The sequence below is a fragment of the Triturus cristatus genome, chromosome 11, assembly GCF_964204655.1.
Source record: "Triturus cristatus chromosome 11, aTriCri1.1, whole genome shotgun sequence".
NCBI classification, from domain to species: Eukaryota; Metazoa; Chordata; class Amphibia; order Caudata; family Salamandridae; genus Triturus; species Triturus cristatus.
The window spans coordinates 1,120,878,006-1,120,897,410 of record NC_140594.1 but is presented as its reverse complement, the minus strand read 5'-3'; the positions used below and the strand labels follow the sequence as shown (position 1 = coordinate 1,120,897,410).

Sequence of the window (19,405 nt, the reverse complement as noted above, 5' to 3'; positions counted from 1 at the left end):
GTCATTACCGGTGAAACATCAGGCCACGTCCCTTTCCTGAGGCCACGCCCCCCACCGAGACTACATAGAGGACGCTGATTGTGAGCGCCCTTCAGAAACGCTTATCTCTTGAGGCGGAAGCCGAGAGCTCGACCGCTTAACTTTTTAAAAATGTGAGTGTCTCGATTTTGTGTTTTTAACTCACGTGACTTCCTCTCCTGGCATAATTTCAGGGCTTTAGCACGCTCCTGACCAGCCCGCGCAGCGGATCTTAGCGCTGCCGCGGGAGCATACCATACTATCATCTTGCCGCCATTACCGGCGAAACATCAGGCCACGCCCCTCTCCTGAGGCCACGCCCCCCCACCGCCGTCTTCCATCCCTTTAAATCATGGGCATTTTCCGGACACGCAGCAGACAAGCGCAGCGGGCGAGCCGTCTGCGCGCCGAAGGCGCGCCTAAGGCGAGCCCGTCTGCGCCTGTCCGCGCCCGAACGGGGCTCGGGGCTGGACCCCTTCACTCATCTGTACCCTTGGACATGACGGGAACGGAAACTCACAGGCATAGGACACACTATACTAGCCAAAATCTTTTATCTCTATGCCCGAAACTTAAAAATAGCTGCTATCACACCTTGCAGGCTGACTCTTTACCTTTCTTCTGTGAGACCTGTAAGTACACTCCACAATTCTTGAAGAAAGGAAAAAGGGAGACAGCTAAATTAAAAATGTTGCAACTTAACTGCAGATCCATGAAGAAGCATAAAACAGAGATTTATGATCTACTAACGGAAAGAAGTCCTGATGTACTTCTTTTAACCGAGACGTGGCTAGACGTTGCTTCATTGCCTGAAACTCTCGAAGCCACTCCTCAAGGATATTGCCTACTCAGATTAGATAGACAGAAACAGAGAGGTGGGGGGTTAGCTCTTATCTATTAGAGTTAGAGTGCACCTTACTGAAGGCTACGCTACCTAATAGCAAGAGCGGCTTTTTCACAATAAAAGCAGGATCCAAAAGCATCATAAACCGACTACTTATATACCGCCCCGCCCGCCTGGAGGGGCTGCACAGTTCGGCGAACATCTCACAGAACCGATAACCCAGCCAGCACTACGGTACAAAAAATTTCTCATCCTAGGTGACCTCAACCTTCACTTTGATAATACGGATTGTGGGGAGGCTCAGGCTGTGGCAGAAGCACTGAAATCTCAAGAGCTTAACCTTCAATCCAGATCCCCCTCGAATCAATTAGGGCATCTTTTGGACCCCATATTTGCTAACTGGGAGGGTGTCAACGTCTCCACCCCGATCAGAATAATTTGGTCCGATCACTTCATCATTCCATTTGAAATAGAAGGTATTCCTTCTGACACCAGAACTAACAATCCCTTACCCCAGAAACGTAGAGACTGGAAAAAGTTCAAGCAGGAGACATTCAAGCTTGCCCTACTTGAGACATCCCCGCCCCCTAGCAACACCTTGCAGGAGGCGTGGGACAATTACGAAAGTTGGGTGTCCAATGCACTAGATACAGTAGCACCCTGGACACTCAAACCTCCAGCAAGATTGACCAAAACTGTCCCCTGGTTCTCTCACGAACTCAAAGGAGCTAAAGCAAAATGCAAAAATTTGGAAAGACAATGGAGGAAAAGCTACAATTTAGAAAGTAAGTCACACTATAGAACAGAACTAAAAAAATATCACAAACTTGTAGGAGCAGCGAAAGGTGACTATTTTAAGGGCAGAATAGAATCTGCCGATAACCCCACCAGAGAACTCTTTGCCATTTATAAAGAGTTAACGGTCCCGACCAGACTCGAAGCGCAAGACACCTACTCCAGCGAGCTATGCGACTCCATAGCCGATCATTTTGTCGGCAAGGTCGACAAAATATATTCCACTTTCACAGACGGAGCTGATTCCTCCAGTAAACATATGGTAGTCAAAGATAACTCCACTGTTAAACCCCGTCTGACATGCTTTAAAGTACCTGAGAGACAGGAACTGCTGAACATTGCTAAAAGCATACAGTCTGGCTCCCCTTGTGACGTGTGCCCCCCCCAATCGCTGTAAGGGAGTCCTGGAGAGTATGATCGATCAGATCACTCATATCGTTACTCTCTCTTTCCAAGAATGCCATGTGCTTGATGCATGGAAAACAGCCCAGGTGATCCCTTTGAAAAAAAAAAACTAACGTCCACATCTCCCAACTTCAAAATCTTCATCCCATCTCCCTTCTTCCCTTCTGTGCAAAAATAGTTGAAAAAGTGGTCAACGGGCAACTCATGAAATACCTGGAGAAGGAATCCCTCCTCCACCCTACTCAATCGGGATTTAGAGCCGGCTACTCGACAGAGTCAGCCGTCCTCTATTCCACTGAGTGCCTCAGACAGATGGCGGACGAAGGACAGACAGCAGCGTTGGTTTTATTAGACCTCAGTGCAGCATTTGACATCGTGCTGCACACAACGCTGCTATCTCGCCTCTCTGACATGGGAGTGGAGGACCTGCCCATGCCTGGTTAAAATCTTTCCTGGTTAACAGAAGATTCCAGATGCACTGTCCCCCTTTCAAATCTTCCCCCCGGAAGCTGAGCCATGGGGTTCCACAGGGGTCCAGCTTAAGCCCTACCCTGTTCAACCTTTATATGGAACCCCTGGCTCATATAGCTGAAGCTTTCGGGGTGGATATTGTCACTTATGCTGACGACACCCAACTGATGATCAAGCTGTCGCTCCACCATACGGAAGATGCCAGTAACTTTTCCAAATGCTTGTCATCAGTGGCATTATGGATGAATAACAACTGTTTACGCCTGAATGGCGAAAAAACTGAACTTTTGGTTGTTGGTAAATCCCCCTCTGCCTGGTCGCACATGTGGTGGCCGGCGGAACTGGGCAATTTTCCTTCTCCCGCGGACTCTGTCAGAAATCTTGGAGTAATGCTCGACTCGGATCTCTCTTTCAGGTCTCAGGTCAATAAAGTTACGGGCAGGTGCTTCAGCACATTAAAAACCCTCTGTAAAATCCTTGTCCTTCTCCCCATCAACGCCAGAAAGACACTTGTCCATGCCCTAGTCACACCCCATCTTGACTACGGCAATGTCCTACTCCTAGGTCTAAGTAAAAAAGGCCTACACCAACTGCAGTGCGTGCAAAACGCTGCTGCCCGCGTGGTACTCAACCTGCCTCGTAGAGCATCTGGGAAGAATGCTCTAGCGAAGCTTCACTGGCTTCCGGTCAAGGAACGCATTAAATTTAAAGCCTTATGCTTTACGCATCGCATTGCCCAGGGCAAAGGCCCAGGATATCTGCAAAAACTCCTCACAATTCACTGCCCCACCAAAAACCTGAGGTCGGCCGGAGCTATGCTGTTTAAACTCCCCCGTACCCGCAGAGCCAAGATGGGTGGCCGTTCTTTCAGATACCTGGCTCCTAAACACTGGAATGAACTACCACTCGATCTTCGAATGGAACCTTCAGAAACTAGATTCCGGGCCAAACTTAAAACTCATCTGTTTCCAGTCATCTAATTCTACCTCCTCCCTCTGACCCTTGTTTCGTTCTCCCCTACTTCTGTCTCTTGAGATATAGCAGTATTCTAGCGCGGGGATACACTAATTTTAGTGCAGCCCGGCGCTTTAGAAATGGCCTTATTATTATTATTATTAGTTATATGTAACACTGTGTATGTAGGTGTGTGACTTATACTATTTAAAAGCTGGTGTGTAAATTCCAAATTTAGGTTATAACTATAACTTCAGAATTTCTAATGATTTTGTAGTTTAAATATGGTTTGTATGGAAAGAATAAATAAAGCTTGCCTAACTACATCTTATCCCTAACCTTTAATTGTAATGAATATATATATATATATGTATAGGAACACACACAGGAGCATATATGTATGCTCCTGCTTGTGTTCTCACTCCAAGGTTAGATAGCGGCACCAATCACCACAAGATTCCACTGTGGGTGCTCACAATTACTTATTAGAGCGGTGCACACAAATTCCTATCGGGTATCTCGAGAGATTTATATAGGAGCCAAAGTCCAAAGTGCAAAGTAAAAAAAAAGCTCATTCATGGCCAGCACGTTTTCGGCGTGATGCCTTCAACTGGGAATATATATACATATTACCTACTGGCAGTCGCCAGTAGGTAGTTATAGTTAGAACCTAGTTTCCATAGGGAAAGTGTTTTTTGATTTGCCAATAACTTTGGCGCCGTTTGACGAATCTTCACGAAATTTTCAAAACTAATTGTTCACTCAGGCCAGCTCCTGTCTTGAAAGTTCCTGGGTGATTCATCAGTGGGGGCCAAGAAAAAAGGGGGGTCCCTAAACGTGTGTTTTCTATGTTAATTTCCATAGGAAACTTTAGACACGGCTACAGCCTGAACTGCTGAACGGAATTACACCAAATTTGGAAGAGAGATGGCTCTTGGTCCAGAAAGCACACTTTTCTTTTGACGGTGTATTCTGTTCAGTAGTTTTTGAGATATTTAAAGATTTACAGATATCGATGTTTGAGAATTCTGAGATCTGATTGTCTGAGCCCTCCCAAGCAAGAGCTGGCCTCTGATTGGCTGCCAACACTTCAAACCAGAAAGTGTTGGCAGCCATCTTGTGCTTCAGACCGAGGGAGAGGGAAGAAGGTAACAGAAACATCAAAAAACAAAAAAAGGGGACAGGGTAGGAACACCCTGACCCCCCAGGCCTGCTCAGGGACCCCCAGGCTCAAAAAAAGCATTTATTTTTTAAATTTTTCGACCGGGTCGTGCTTGGTGCGCGAACCTCGTCGAAAATGAAAAAAAAGGAAGTGTGGTCTCCCGCGCTTTGTTTTTTAAAGCGCATGGTAGGCCAAGTCTCGGGGGCAATCCTGAATTCTGTAGCGGGCCCCCGCAGCCCCGGGGATGGCCACCTCCCCAGGGCTTTATAATTTATGCTTGGGGACACGCGACCCCCCCCGTAGCCCTGGGGACCGCCACCTTCCTGGGGCTTTATCATAATAGGGTGGATGGGCCTCCCGGGCCCCCCCAAACCCCAGGACCGCCACCTCCCTGGGGCTTCATTTAAATATGTTTGATGGGCCTCACATGCCCCCCAAGCCCCGGGGACTGCCACCTCCCGGGGGCTAAAATAAATAATAAATAGGGTGTGTGGGGGGGCTCGAGCCCCTCCACACTCCCCCAGGGACCACCACCTTCCTGTGGCACTGTTTATTCAAATGCGGGGATCCGTTACGGACCCCTGGCCCCGGGGACCACCACCTCCCCGGGGCTTTAAACACTTGGGAGGGGGGCTGCGTGGCCCCCCTCCTGGATCCCTTGATGGCCTTGGGGACCGCCACCCCCCAGGGCTGGCTTTTGCAATGTCCCGGGGTGCCCACCCCCGGGACATTGCTGTTTGCTACGACAGGGCGGGAGCACGGCTTTGGTTTCCTGCACCAGAAAGCTGGATTGCAGAGAGATGGTCCGAGGCCATGCCTCTTTTTACACCACTCTGCAAACGCTGCTCTTGGTGCACTGCTGGTGGGGCGATGAGGTCCTCTTGTGTCCTGAGGGCCTCAGGACACAAGTGGACTTCATCCTTTGAGCAGCAATGCGCCAGAGTGGTGTAAAAAAGGGGCTTGGCCTCGGACCACCTCTCTACAATCCACCTCTGTGGCGCTTGCTGGAGGTACCTGGTGGGCAAGTTGGCACCCAGGGACCCTCGGTATTCAAGGGGAATTAATTCCCCAACTTACAACGCACCAGGGGGTGCGTTTGCAGAGTGGTTGAGAAAGGGGACGTGGCCTGATATGAGAAGTTAGCAATCCTGCTGTGTGGGACTTATTGGAGGTAATCGGAGGGGTAGTTAGCCCTCAAGGTCGATGTTGGGGGCTAACTACCCCTCCTGTTACCCCAAGTAAATCCCACACAGTGGATTGCTAAGAGGTGTTCGGAGGCCACGCTCACCTTTCTCCACCACTCTGCAAATGCGACTGCTATGTTATAGTTAGAAATTAGCATTTAAAAAGACCTTTGAAATTCACTGAAAACACCATAGGTTTCAGGGATATTATAGTTAGAAATTGACATTAAAAAAAACCTTAGAAATTCACTGAAAAAAACAGGTTTCAGGGAACGTAATAGTTGGACATTTCATTCGTAAAAAAACACAAGAGAAATGTGACTGGTATAGTTAATAGAGCTAACTATAACTTGCGGCAGCGCAATGCACTGCTGATGATAGAACATATTCCATCACTCATGACATGCTCAGTGACATCACTGATGACATCACTCATGACATCTCAAATGACATCACTGATGACATCACTGATGACATTATCCACGTGATCATCTAATGCACATCCTCAAACCCTGATAAAACCTTTCATACACCCACTCTAAAATACAGACTACCAATATCGAAACCATAGACACACCAATAGCAGTTAGTACATACCTGCTCAGTGATTCATACATCTAGTCACTCATGCACGCAGTCATTCATCAATACATCCACTCATACATCCATATAGACACTCACACATTGCTACTCACCCAAAGAGTTACTCAAAAACCTAGTCAGTCACCTAAAGAATTAATTACACTGCCATTTACTCACCTATACAGTTATACACACACCACGTCACTTATTCATAGAGACACGTACTGTCTTCAACAATTACTGACATAATCACACACTTATCAATGCAGTCACTGTCACAATCACTCACTGTTACATATACTCACTTATATATTCCAACACTCACAAATACTGCCTTTCACATATGTAGTTACTTACACATATACCACTAACACATCCATTCACTCACCAACACAGCTATACGTACACTCACTCACCGATACACTACCTAACACACGCACTCATAAACACATACATCCAGTGAATCACTCACTCACACATCCATGCAGGGAGTCACACCCCCTCACCCACACAGACACTCAGACACCCATACAGGTTTTCAGACAACCAATCATTCTTCAATATACCTTAGCATATATAGATACAACGTTCTTGAAAGGTTTAGAAACACTTAGTCACTGGATGATGTCATCAGTGATGTCATTTGAGATGTCATCAGTGATGTCACTGAGCATGTCATGAGTGATGTAATATGTGACATCATCAGCAGTGCATTGCGTGGGCGCGAGTTATAGTTAGCTCTACTAACTATAACAGCCGAATTTCTCTTGTTTTATACGAGTGAAATGTCCAACTAACTATAACGTCCCTGAAACCTATGTTTTTTTCAGTGAATTTCTAAGGTTTTTTAAATGCTAATTTCTAACTATAACGTCCCTGAAACCTATGTTTTTTTCAGTGAATATAAATATATGTTAAAGCTGCGTTGCTCCTTCCGTCTCCCCTCGCCTTTGGCAGAGGATCGCTGCAGCCGGCGGAGCGCGCCGGACGTTTACTCCATAGATCAGTTAAATGAAGCAATCACTCAGAGTTGTATTCCTCATCAACTGAATAAACCATCTTCTGATGAGGAATACAACTCTGAGTAATCGCTTCATTTAACTGATTTATGATCAATAAATATATATAAAACAAATTGTTTTAAGTTGCAATGTATTTCTTTGTACAATGTATTCCTCTTATCCAGGTACACAACGGTGTCCACAACTTAAGTGCAATGATTATCTTTCTAAGTGTTCAGATGAAGGTTTTTTTAAATACCTCTTTAATGAAATTTATGTTTTTGTGCATTTAGATGTTGAAATCATTTGCTAAACATTGCAGGTGTAAATTAAACTCTGAATACCAGATCTCTTCTGTTTAACCTGGCTATGAGGTATAATTCACTCACAAAAGGTTTCAATCATATGTGAATTACATGATCCTCATCACATATATAAATATGCACTCATACTATTAATGTTACCTATTATCTGTCCTATACAAAATACATGCACTTTAATTAAATGGTGGTCAATAATACTACTTTAGTATACTAGAGTAAACCTGACTACTAGATTAAATAGGACTTTGTTAGGCCTGCAAATACCCCTAAAGGGTGCTTTGACACTAAGTTAACTGGTATAGCTAGCCTAAAATATTTCAATGGAGGCTGAGGAAAAATTGTTTAAGATGTTTAAAAGGAGTTTTAATTGCTGGCTAAAAGGCAGAGGCCAGAAGAAACCAAGTGGTGACCAAGAAGAAGCAGGGAAATCAAGTCATGGACGCCTGCCCTAAATATGGCATAGCGACTGCCACTATGACCAGATGACCCAGTGGTGGGTGGGTTATTAGGGCAAAGGTTTACACCGACAGAATCAGCTGCAGGTTTAAAACCACTGGTTCCCAGAAGTTTAAGCAGAGCAAGGGGACCTCTTGGTGAGCAGGTTGGAAGTCCCGCCATTTACAGTAGGACACAGCTTCATAATACTCTACTTTTGTACTCAAGACCTTTAAAACCTCTCAAATCTCTCTTGGAGAGCAGACAGATTCCATTAATAAAATTAAAAAAAAAATTCAACCAGGATAAAATATTTGACACCTTTTCCACCACAGTGAATGGAAACAACTTCTGCTAATATTAATATGCCAGTGAACACATATCCTGATTGGCAGGAGAAGGTTTATACGTGAACACATAAGCTCCCACAAACATGCATGTCATGCTGTCCAGTGATATGCCATACCTGTTGGTCCAGAAGTTGTGCTTTGATTAGAAAAGACCACCTGTGCAGAAACGAGAGCTACTGTTGATGGATCCTTCCCTGTTACTCCTGTCCCACTGGTGTTGCTGAGTTGTACTGTTGTTGCCGCTGCAAAGGTTAGTATGGCCGATGTTGGGGGTGCTGCAGAAGTGTTTGCTTGAATGGCACCTTGTGTGATATTGGGATTTTTCAGCACTGTCACTGCTTGCCATGTAGTGCTGGTCTGGTTTGAGCTTGTGGAGATGGCAGCCACTGACACGTTTCCTGACCCAAATGTAGAAAACACAGCAGGGCTTGCAGTGGGTGTTGGCTGAGAGGCATTTGCAGACTTGTTAGGGGAAGTTGTTGTTACAGTACTGGCCACCATTTGGACTGTGGCCAGTGTAGAAGAGTTCACAAATGCAATCTGAGACACTGTAAAAAATTAAGAGCAATGTTGTTAGAAGCACTTTTAAATTAAATTCAGTCAAATTCATTTGATGATCCATTGGATTTTATATTAGGGTTAGATTTCCATTAGATCATTCATCAAGCGAGGAAAGCTTTACGGTTCATCATAGTTTCTAATGCCGAACGCTTTTTTCCCAACATATCCCTTTCATTGTTGACCCCCATAGAATGGTCAAGACATTTTCTTATTGCTTTGATATTTTTCTCTTTTAGACATCCAATCCATTTCTTTCTTTTTATCTGTTTCGAATAATCATTCACGTGCTCACAATACTGATTGATATCTCACCATTTATTCACCATGAATTCTGAATTCACATGAGTAGGTCCCCTGAGCGTGTATGTTACATGGCTTGTTGGAGAAGCATGAATTATCCATAATTCTGTTTTCTCATGCTACAAGAGGAGTTCATGATAACAAACTACCAGAGTATGGCACTGAGGCACCTATGTATGCAAATTTATTCAAGGAGGAATGGTAGGAAAATGGGGAATAATTACTCAAAAATGGGGGAGGTTTAGGGAAATGTAAGGAGGGGTTTAGGGAGGGACATGCTAATACATACACCCACAAATGAGTAAGACCATTGCTATTCACAAAATACATGTCTAAATTAGGCCGAGGCGGTAAACTTCGCTCCGCTCCGCTCCGTTCATGGAGTCTGTGGAGTTTTCTGCACTCCGCGGAGCTTGCGGAGTGCAGAAAACTACGCTTTGCGATGTGCAGCGGAGTTTTTTCCCCGCTCGCGATCGTGAACGGTAAGTTCGCGATCGCGAACAGTAAGTTTGCGAGCACGAGCTGCCACTCGAGTAGAATTTCTACCCTACCTGCAGGAATACCAGCACAAACTGCGGTTCGCACTGCACTCCGCCACTCGCAGAACTTCGCAGAGTTTTTTTGTAACTTCTCAAAGTTCCGCGTAGCAAAACTACGCCCAGAATTAGTCTAAATATACCACAGCCTTAAAGGTCCCAAAACAGGCATAGATGCACACCAGCCCTGAAGTAAGTCTAGTGTCACAAATGGTCACTCACAGGTAATGCAGCACACTGGCATAGAAAATAAGGGAGTCGGGGAATTAAAATAACAGCCCATTGGCATTGATGAAATAATAATTTCATTATTTCATCTTGCAAAATATAGAAAGATACATTTATTTACTGTTAAAAATGTATACAAATGAATAAGCAAATTTTTTATTATTTTGAGAATTAATTAATAACGTATTTTTAAAACATTTTGAAACTAACTAAAAATGACAACATTACGTTACATTTGGGTGCCGATTCCGATCAGTTAAAAAAAATTACCGTACGACTCGTATCCGTATTTTTTTACGTACGAATCGTACAAGTACCGTACAAACGGCCAAGTAGGATTCGGACGTGAAAAATACCTACGAATAGCGTCGGGAAATTTCTACGAGAGGGAGTCGGAATTTTTTACGTCCGAATGGCCTCGTGAAAAGTGTACGAGAGGGAGCTGGACATTTTTACGTGCAAATCGTAAAACAAAAGTCCGAACGCGCAAGTACGATTCGTACCACCCGTCCGAATACACAACCGCATGTAAAAGGCCCCGTACGGAGCCAACGCAGTTGCACACATGTACACGGGTAAACTTGTGCCCGTACAGCCCCCCACCCCCCAATATGGCAGCACCGTACACCCCCCTGTCCGCACTGTACCCCAGGCCCGCACGCGTACGCGCCGTACCCCCCAGTATGCGCCGTACCCCCGCAAGTACGCGCCGTACCCCCACCCCATGTACGCGGGTACTCCAGGCCCGCACCTGTATGCGCCGTACCCCCGCATGTACGCGCCGTACCCCCCCATGTACGCGGGTACCCCTAGCCCGCACCTGTACGCGCCGTACCCCCGCATGTACGTGCCGTACCCCCGCATGTACGCGCTGTACCCCCCCATGTACGCCGGACCTCCAGGCCCGCACCTGTATGCGACGTACCCCCACATGTATGCACCGTACCCCCCATGTACACAGGTACCCCAGGCCCACACCTGTACGTGCCATACCCCCACCGCCGCCCCAGACCCGCACCTGTACACGTAGTACCCCCACCGCCCCAGGCCCGCACCTGTACGCACCGTACCCCCGCATGTACGCGCCATACCCCCCCATGTATGTGGGTACCCCAGGACCGCACCTGTACGCGCCGTACCCCCACCGCCCCAGGGCCGCACCTGTACGCGCCGTACCCCCACCGCCCCAGGCCCGCACCTGTACATGCCGTACCCCCACTGCATGTACGCGCAGCACCCCAACCCCGTACCCCAGCACCCTCACCCAGCATCGCGTATGTACGGACCGTACCTACGCGAAAAATACTCGTACAGAACCAGGACACTGTAAAACAGCACAAGGAGGGTCAATTCGACTCGCACAACACCACAAAACACGTCTACATGACAAAATACATCTCAAAGACTGACCTGGCACATCCAAACAGGCAAACAGAGGCCAAAACTCACAACCACCTCTTATAACACACCCACCAAAATTCAAACACAGCCACACCCAAAAATGGACCAATAAAAAGGGCCCACACACACAACCCATGAGCCTTTGCAACAGACCCACTGCTGCCAGACCCCACACACAAACAACTACACCTTACTGACCCCTTAACTACACTATAACTCACACACCTTCACACAACCTCCTTCACAAACACCCCCACTTACATTCACACACACACCGTCACATTCACACCCACACACCCACAACCACCCACACCCACACCCCACACCATGCCCACAGACAAGAATCCAAAGTTCACAAGAGCGGAGCTGGAGCTCCTTGTCAACGAAGTCATCAGAGTCGAGCCACAGCTGTTTGGAACATTGGTCAGACAGACCAGCATAGCCCAAAAAACCAGCCTGTGGTTTAGGATCGTCGATAAGGTCAATGCTGTTGTGCCCATATGAAGGACCAGGCATGAATGCCAAGCCAGGTGGTACGATCTGTGCAGGGCAGTCAAGAGGAAGATGAATGAGGAATACGCCCAGAGTAACATCACTGGAGGCGGGCTGCCCCGCAGACCCGTACACTACCATCCCTGGGAGGAGAAGGTGGTGGCCACGCTTCCGCCGGTGGGAGTACACGGAGTCCAAGGAGTCGCAGAGCCTGGTGAGTACACAAACAACTGACGTAATATGGGGGGAATGCCATCCACACCACAAATACACAAAATGCACGCAACTTCCCCCAAGTCCTCACCGCACACAACCACACTCAAAAACCACGCTCATGCCACCAACGTCTCCATGCACCATTCACAAATCAAGCCAATGCCATGTCCCAGGCTACACCAACCACAAACCCAAGACTGGATGTCCGGGAGGCTGGGAGCGTGGGCCTCACACAACACATTGTGAAAATGAGAAGCAGACACCAATGCCCTCAGCCCATATGGCATAGGTACATACCCATGCACAATGCACAGGGACTGGCAAAGTACTGACAAGGTCGCTGACACTTGGCCCTGCTGTATGCAGCACAAGGCCTTCCTGGGACCACTGTACACTCAAACACCAACTCCACAAGCACAGGTAACTAGCACAGGAACTCACACTCACTGTCATGCCAGCATTCACCATCACCTGGGAGACCCAATGCCAACTCACACTACACCCAACAGCAGTCCCGGTCACACACACCCCCTTTACATAAGCACACACCCCCGGGGCAGGCAACGGATTTACACACTCTCACAATGGACATGTGACACAAGACCAATCCATAGCCAAATAAGCATCCTAGCCAAAATTCTACAGGTCAAACACTCAGGAGAACATATCAATCTGTCCCCCGCAACATACCCATCCCCAAGTAGACATTGAGAGGAATGCTAGGCACATCCAACTACCTGGAGGAACTGTGACAACTTGAATATGTATGAAACATGGATGTCGCATGAAACAGCATTAACATTGTCTCTCTCTCACACACAGGGCAACGTCGTGGATCTCCCCCCAACACTGGGGGGGAACAATCACAGTCCCCGGCTCGGCGTGAAGATGACCCCACCAGCAGCGACGACTCTCACCACTCCGTGGATGACCCCGACCAACCTGGCCCCTCTGGTGCCCAAGCCCCTGCAGCACCTGCGTCAGGTACATCTGTGCCAACCACCACCCCCATTCCTGCCACATCCCAGGAGACACCCAGGAGCCCTGCTCACACTGAACAACAGAGCCAGTCTGACCAGGAGGGACAAGGTTCTCCGGGCACCCAGGAGGAGGCAGGCAACCCTGCAAACGCCATCCCTCAGGGGTCCCGTAGACCCGATGTGCCCACAACGGCAGGCCAGGCTCAAGTGGGCAGGGGTGGTGGGAGTGGAGGCAGGCGGAGGCGCGAACCTGACCAGCCAGCTGAGGGAACCGGTATGTCCCACATACGCCACATCCTGGACACATACCGGCGTGACACCAGGGGCATCAGCCAGGTAGTGTCAAGACTCACAGAGATGCAGGGGACCCTCAACGAGATCAAGAACATGCAGGCCGAGCAACATGCCAGTCAACAACAACACCAAGGATGGATGGAGGCAAGACGCTCCTTCTAAAAAGTGAATATTTTTCCATTTCTAACTGCATTTAGGGAGTTGGTAAAGTTACAGACTCCTAAGATAAATTTAGTACATTGGTAAAAGCAGTTTTCGATTGCAAACTCTAAATCCAAGCATTTGCAACTAACAAACATCTTTGCACACGCAATAAGTAATTGCTTTCTGTACTGAGTCATATCACCTCAACGATGCACAGAATATACACCATATGCAGAAAAAAGGTAGATGAATGCACACAAAAAGACGTATAAAAATAATGTTTTGTTGTGCTATCTATATTATTTTTGAGGTTCCGAGCCAGACATATATTAAAGCCCTCTCTTCAGATCAACTTTATAATTATTACATATTTTCACCTAATCAAGCCCACGTGCTGCAATATGAATTTAAACATTAGACATGGAGAATGCAACAACAGCAAAGTTCACATTACCCAGGGTCCATCAGCTAAATAGTACCAGAATAAAACTACAACAAGCATTGGTAGAGCCATTTATTTATGGTCTTGGATATAGACACATTTGTCTTACAGCAGCAATAGTTTATATGGAGTTTAGTTTCTAACCGGTCTGTTCCTCCCCTTGTAGGAAAGATACGGTAGGGGTGAATGCGTGCATATTATTAAATACATAAATAAAATAAAATATGAAAATAAGACACATTTACAGAGATCTTGAAATTCGAGACTTAGTTGCCGGATAGTTTAGGTAAAGCAAGTGGTGAGGCAGGGAGAAAGGTAGAACAGAAGGGTGAAGGGTATAAAAAAAGAGGAAACTGAGAGGTAGTGAGTGGTGAGGTAGAAGACGCAAGGCGAGATTGGTACCGTGTAGGCAGGGCCGTTTCTACCATTAGGCAAGCCTAGGCGGCTGCCTAGGGCGGCAAAAGGGGGAGGGCGGCAAAAAACATGAGTTTGGGAATCCTCTTAATAACAATCAATAGCTAAGGATTCGGAAGGAATAAATCTGGAGTAATGTATGAAAAAAAAGACCCAAACTGCCTGTCGTCCACCGTGAAAAAACAAATGGAATGTACACCTTTCATTTCCAGCTGCTTGCGTTCACCCGATAGTCTCACATTTCAGGGCAGTTTACTGCCAATTTGAAGGCTTTCCGTCTGTGTCACACATAGACAGTTTAAAATTAAAATATCGGATTCACCGAGAAATTACACCTAAATAGAGAATTCCTCATTTTAAACAAATGAAGAGAAGTGGCAATTTGAGGCCTACACAAATGTCTGCTCCGATTTATTCAGCTCTAGGTTCCAGGGGTTCTCCGTCCATCCCTTTCACTGCAATTTCAAGTGCTGACCCCAGGGAGTGTGGGTAGTGGAGGGTAGGGGAGGCTGACAGTGGAAATTGCTGCTGTGCAATTCATAAGCAGACCCTATGGCCGGAGATAAGTAAACATGAAAAGATTGCAGAGGAAGGGACCAACATTTCAGACGGGGATACGTCTGCCCAGCCCGTCACACTGTAAGAGAGGCCTTATTTACAAGGCAGTGTTAAGTGACTTAACGCTGCCTTGTAAATAAGGGGAAGCCCCTATCGCTACAGGAACGTCATAAAAAGTGATGTGCCTGTGGCAATATGGGCTTGTAAATATGCCCCATGGTTTTCTAAATATTGTGGTCGAAGATTTCAACGTAATACTGTGGCTCTGATGTGGATAGATCAGATAGGGAGCTCCCACTGCTGGAAGATTCAAATGAATACTTGTGAGTGTGATACTGCAATAACGAAGAATCGTACCACTCCGAGGTAAAGCTACTAACATATGTGGGTCAGGTAAAGGAAGCAGTTTGGCAGTATGCAATACTCTTTGTCACTTAGATGCTTAAACAGCCGAGAATCTAGGGCATTCTATCACTATCCGTTTCATAAATTAGAATGTCCCAAAAATGACAACATCCTTGAACCGAAAGACAATGTGAGCCTTTAAAATATCGGCTGTCCTCGGTGAAATTAATATGTGGTCTAAGCGTGTCCCCGTGGGTACACGTTCACATGCCACCACCATACTGGAGTTTGTCACAATGTGGCACCATTTTTAGGAATATATGATGTTACTTAGCAGACCATTACTTCACACGTTTTTACTACAATGTTTTTACATCGCAAATACCATTACTGTGCATGCTTTTAATTCGCAAATACATTTTAAAATACAAAATCTGCATTTTCTTCACAGTATATTACTAACTATACAACTTCTATGCATTTTTGACTCTTTTACCCCTACCCTCATATACTACATTACCCTACACTACCCAAACACCACTACACTACCCTAAAACACTACCCTACACTACACAAACACCACAACACTACCCGAAACCCAAATACACTCCTCTACACTACATAAACACAACCCTACAACCTAAAAGACAACCTCTTGCACGACCACTACCCTAAACCCAAATACACTACTCTACACTACATAAACACAACCCTACAACCTAAAAGACAACCTCTTGCACGACCACTCTTCTAAACCCAAATACACTACTCTACACTACATAAACACAACCCTAAAACCTAAAAGACAACCCCCTGCACCACAACACTTCCCAAAACCCAAATACACTACTCTACACTACATAAACACAACTCTACAACCTAAGAGACAACCCCCTGCACGACCACCACCCTAAACCCAAATACACCATTCTACACTACACAAACACAACCCTACACAACCTAAAAGACAACCCCCTGCACGACCACTACCTTAAACCCAAATACACTACTCTACACTACATAAACACAACCCTAAAACCTAAAACACAACCCCATGCAAGACCCCAGAAACTACACTGCCCACTTACCTCTCTCTCCTTGTGGTCCCCCGCTCACCGTGCTTCCTCTCTGCTCCTGCTTCAGGCGTCATCAGAGCTGCACATCGTTGTTTGGAAACGGAAGCGCCTCCTTTTCCAAACAACGATGTGAATAGTCAGCAAAGTAATTGACTTTGCTAAGTAACGGTATATGCGAAGTAAAAGCATGCAAACTTAAAGCATGCGAAGTAAAAGATTCTGCTAAGTAAAAAATGCGTAGTAATGGTAAGTCGTAGTAGTGGCCGCAAAGTAATGGTAGATTAACGTTTAAGTGCTATTATATACAGAGCTTGCCTAGGTCTGAAGAAAAAAAATCCCATTTTACATATGTAAACCTGTTCTACTTCAATACTATTGTTGATGTGTTTTATTGTTTAATGTTGAATACAAGTTCTTTTATATCTAATTCATTCATTCTTCTAGCCTGGATGACAGGGGGAGAGAGTGATGGTAGAAAAAGGGAGGGGAGCATTTTTCAATTCTTGCCTAGGGCGGCAAAACACCTAGAAACGGCCCTGCGTGTAGGAGATGGAAGGTAAGATAGAGACAGAATGGTAAATCAGTAGATACAGAGGCGAGGTCCAGAGAAAGAGGTGAGGTAGGAAGGGTGAACTGAAGTAAAGAAGGGGTCATTGAGTCTGAACTTCTTTCATTTGAAAGGGAGAGTACCTGCACTTCTCAACACAGTGGCAATACATATAATGCGAAAGTACAGGCACTTCTCAGACGCAAACAGGTACTCTAAAAAGTGAGTGCTTGCACTTCTATATTTCCATTTAAAACACTGATGGTGGGTACACCAATGTCAGGCAGCAGAAGACTCTTCTCTCATTCACAACGATAAGCTGCAGGACAGCAGAAGCACTTTTAACAAAAGTGACAACAATTCCTCTGATATACATCATGTAGAGCAGGTTAAAGTCTAAAGACTGGGGAGACAGAGGAGAGCAGGCGGACGGGGACCAGGAAGGTGTTATCACAGCTACATCCGGCTTTGCAGGAGGATACATGACGCCCACATGCTGACGGTGTAGTTCCATTACGGCAGTACCACAGAATTGCCTCTAGAGGGCGCCAGATGCTCGAAATATTTTTTTGATATAATAATACTCATCAAACTCGGTCAAGCTGTTTGTGAAGGAGCGAAGCCAATAATTAAATGCCAGACCAGCAGGTGGGCATTTTACTGTTCAAAATCTTCTTCTTTAACTTGAGCCTCAGTAGAATACCTTCCCCTTGCTTACTCCATTAATTTGCTGTAGAGTTCATTAACAAGCCTCTAACCTTAGAACCAGGCAAGTGCTTTATTGATATTAGCACTAGTTTCTAACAAAACGTCAATAGTGGCCGAAAATGTATTTATATTGGTGTCCGTGGTTTATGTAACCGCCATCAAACACACAATAAATGCATGTCGTGATCATGTTGTTTTTTCAAGAATAAAACAAACATTCTGTCTTAGCATGTTCTAGCATGGAGAATGCAGTCTGGCTCAGCATTCCTCAAAAAACCTATTGCACGTTAGTACTGTGTTATGCACCTGTGAATGTGACAAATTATTTTATGTGTCCACATGATGCACATGATGTAATCCAGCTCAGGTGTTCGTTCCATTGCTCATCTTTGTATCTTTCTTCATATGGCTGAATGCATTCTTTGATCATGGAATCACCCCTGTGACAGCAGCGTCACACAACTGTAACTGATTAATTGATCAAAACAAATCCGAGCCATTACAGGAGTCAATGCTACACCGTTGGCGTCTTCAGAGCATGGAATTTACCAACAGTGGCTCAGGCTTTTTATCACTCCCTCTAAGGGCCCAATTACGATCTTGGTAGGAAAACCCGGAAGACTTTCCACGCGAATAGCGTAGTGCGAGTGCGACCGAACGAGTGATGATGCAGCCGTATGCTGACGGACTCGGTTCACTCGAACTCCCATTGTAATCTATGGGAGCCTGCGTACCAACGCGTACACAGGCTCCCATAGCAAAAAGGGGTGGGTGGGGAAAAGCATACACCCTGTGGCGGGCACCCCATGTTGCCCACCCCACTGTGCATTTTTGGAACGGGGGACCCATGCGCACCCCTGCGGCCGAATCTGAGGGCTCCGGGTGAAAGGGGGCCGGTCCCTCCGAAGTCCTATTCCGACAGCCGTTTCTTCTCGCTGAGGACGAGGAGATACAGCTGTCTGAATCATGCATCGTACTAGCTCGGTCGGAATCTTGCTCCATGCGCGACACGATTCGCCTGCAAACGAATCGGTCGGACAGGATTGTGTTCTGGAAACGATTAGGTCGACGCGGATGAAATCGTAGCATCGTACTTGGTTGTTTGGAGCAGGTGACGACTCGGTCGGAAACATAGGCTCTTACTCGAATTTGCACGTTCCGGTGCCCGTCCAGAGGCCTTCCTGACGAGATCGTAATTGGGCCCTAAGTCTTTGGATACTGTGATCCCTGCCCATCTGCTAGTTTTCTTCTAAGTAGTCCTTAATATCTAAGAATTTTCCAAAGGTAGGCATTTGATTTTCCATTGTAAACTGGTACCAAATATGCTCTTATTATGAGTGTCCACAACTTCAGTGCTTTCTCAACGCACCGGTTGTCCTTGCATACATGACATCACTTATACCATTTCAAATCATAACAACACTTATGACATCTCAAGTGAGATGATTTTTCGAAACACAGTGCATGGTAGAGTCAGGATTTATAGTTAATGTAGTATGGCGAGTGAGGTGATAACACTGTCTAGGGAGGCTGGCAAATTATAGTCATATAAAGGTGGTGGGTTAAGTTAAAATGTAAGTTATAAGTAACACTGTGTATGTAGGTGCGTGACTTATACTATTTAGAAGCTGGTGTGTAA

General features: G+C 46.1%; 1 protein-coding gene across 2 annotated transcripts in view; it reads right to left on the bottom strand.

Moving 5' to 3' along the window:
- LOC146786155 (uncharacterized) overlaps positions 1-19,405 on the bottom strand; it is a 248,697-nt gene that overhangs the window by 79,488 nt on the left and 149,804 nt on the right. For both annotated transcript variants that reach the window (XM_085635676.1, XM_085635677.1), the window contains exon 8: positions 8,641-9,072. In XM_085635676.1, coding sequence (XP_085491802.1) covers positions 8,641-9,072 — 432 coding nt within the window. The remainder of the gene's footprint in view (positions 1-8,640; positions 9,073-19,405) is intronic.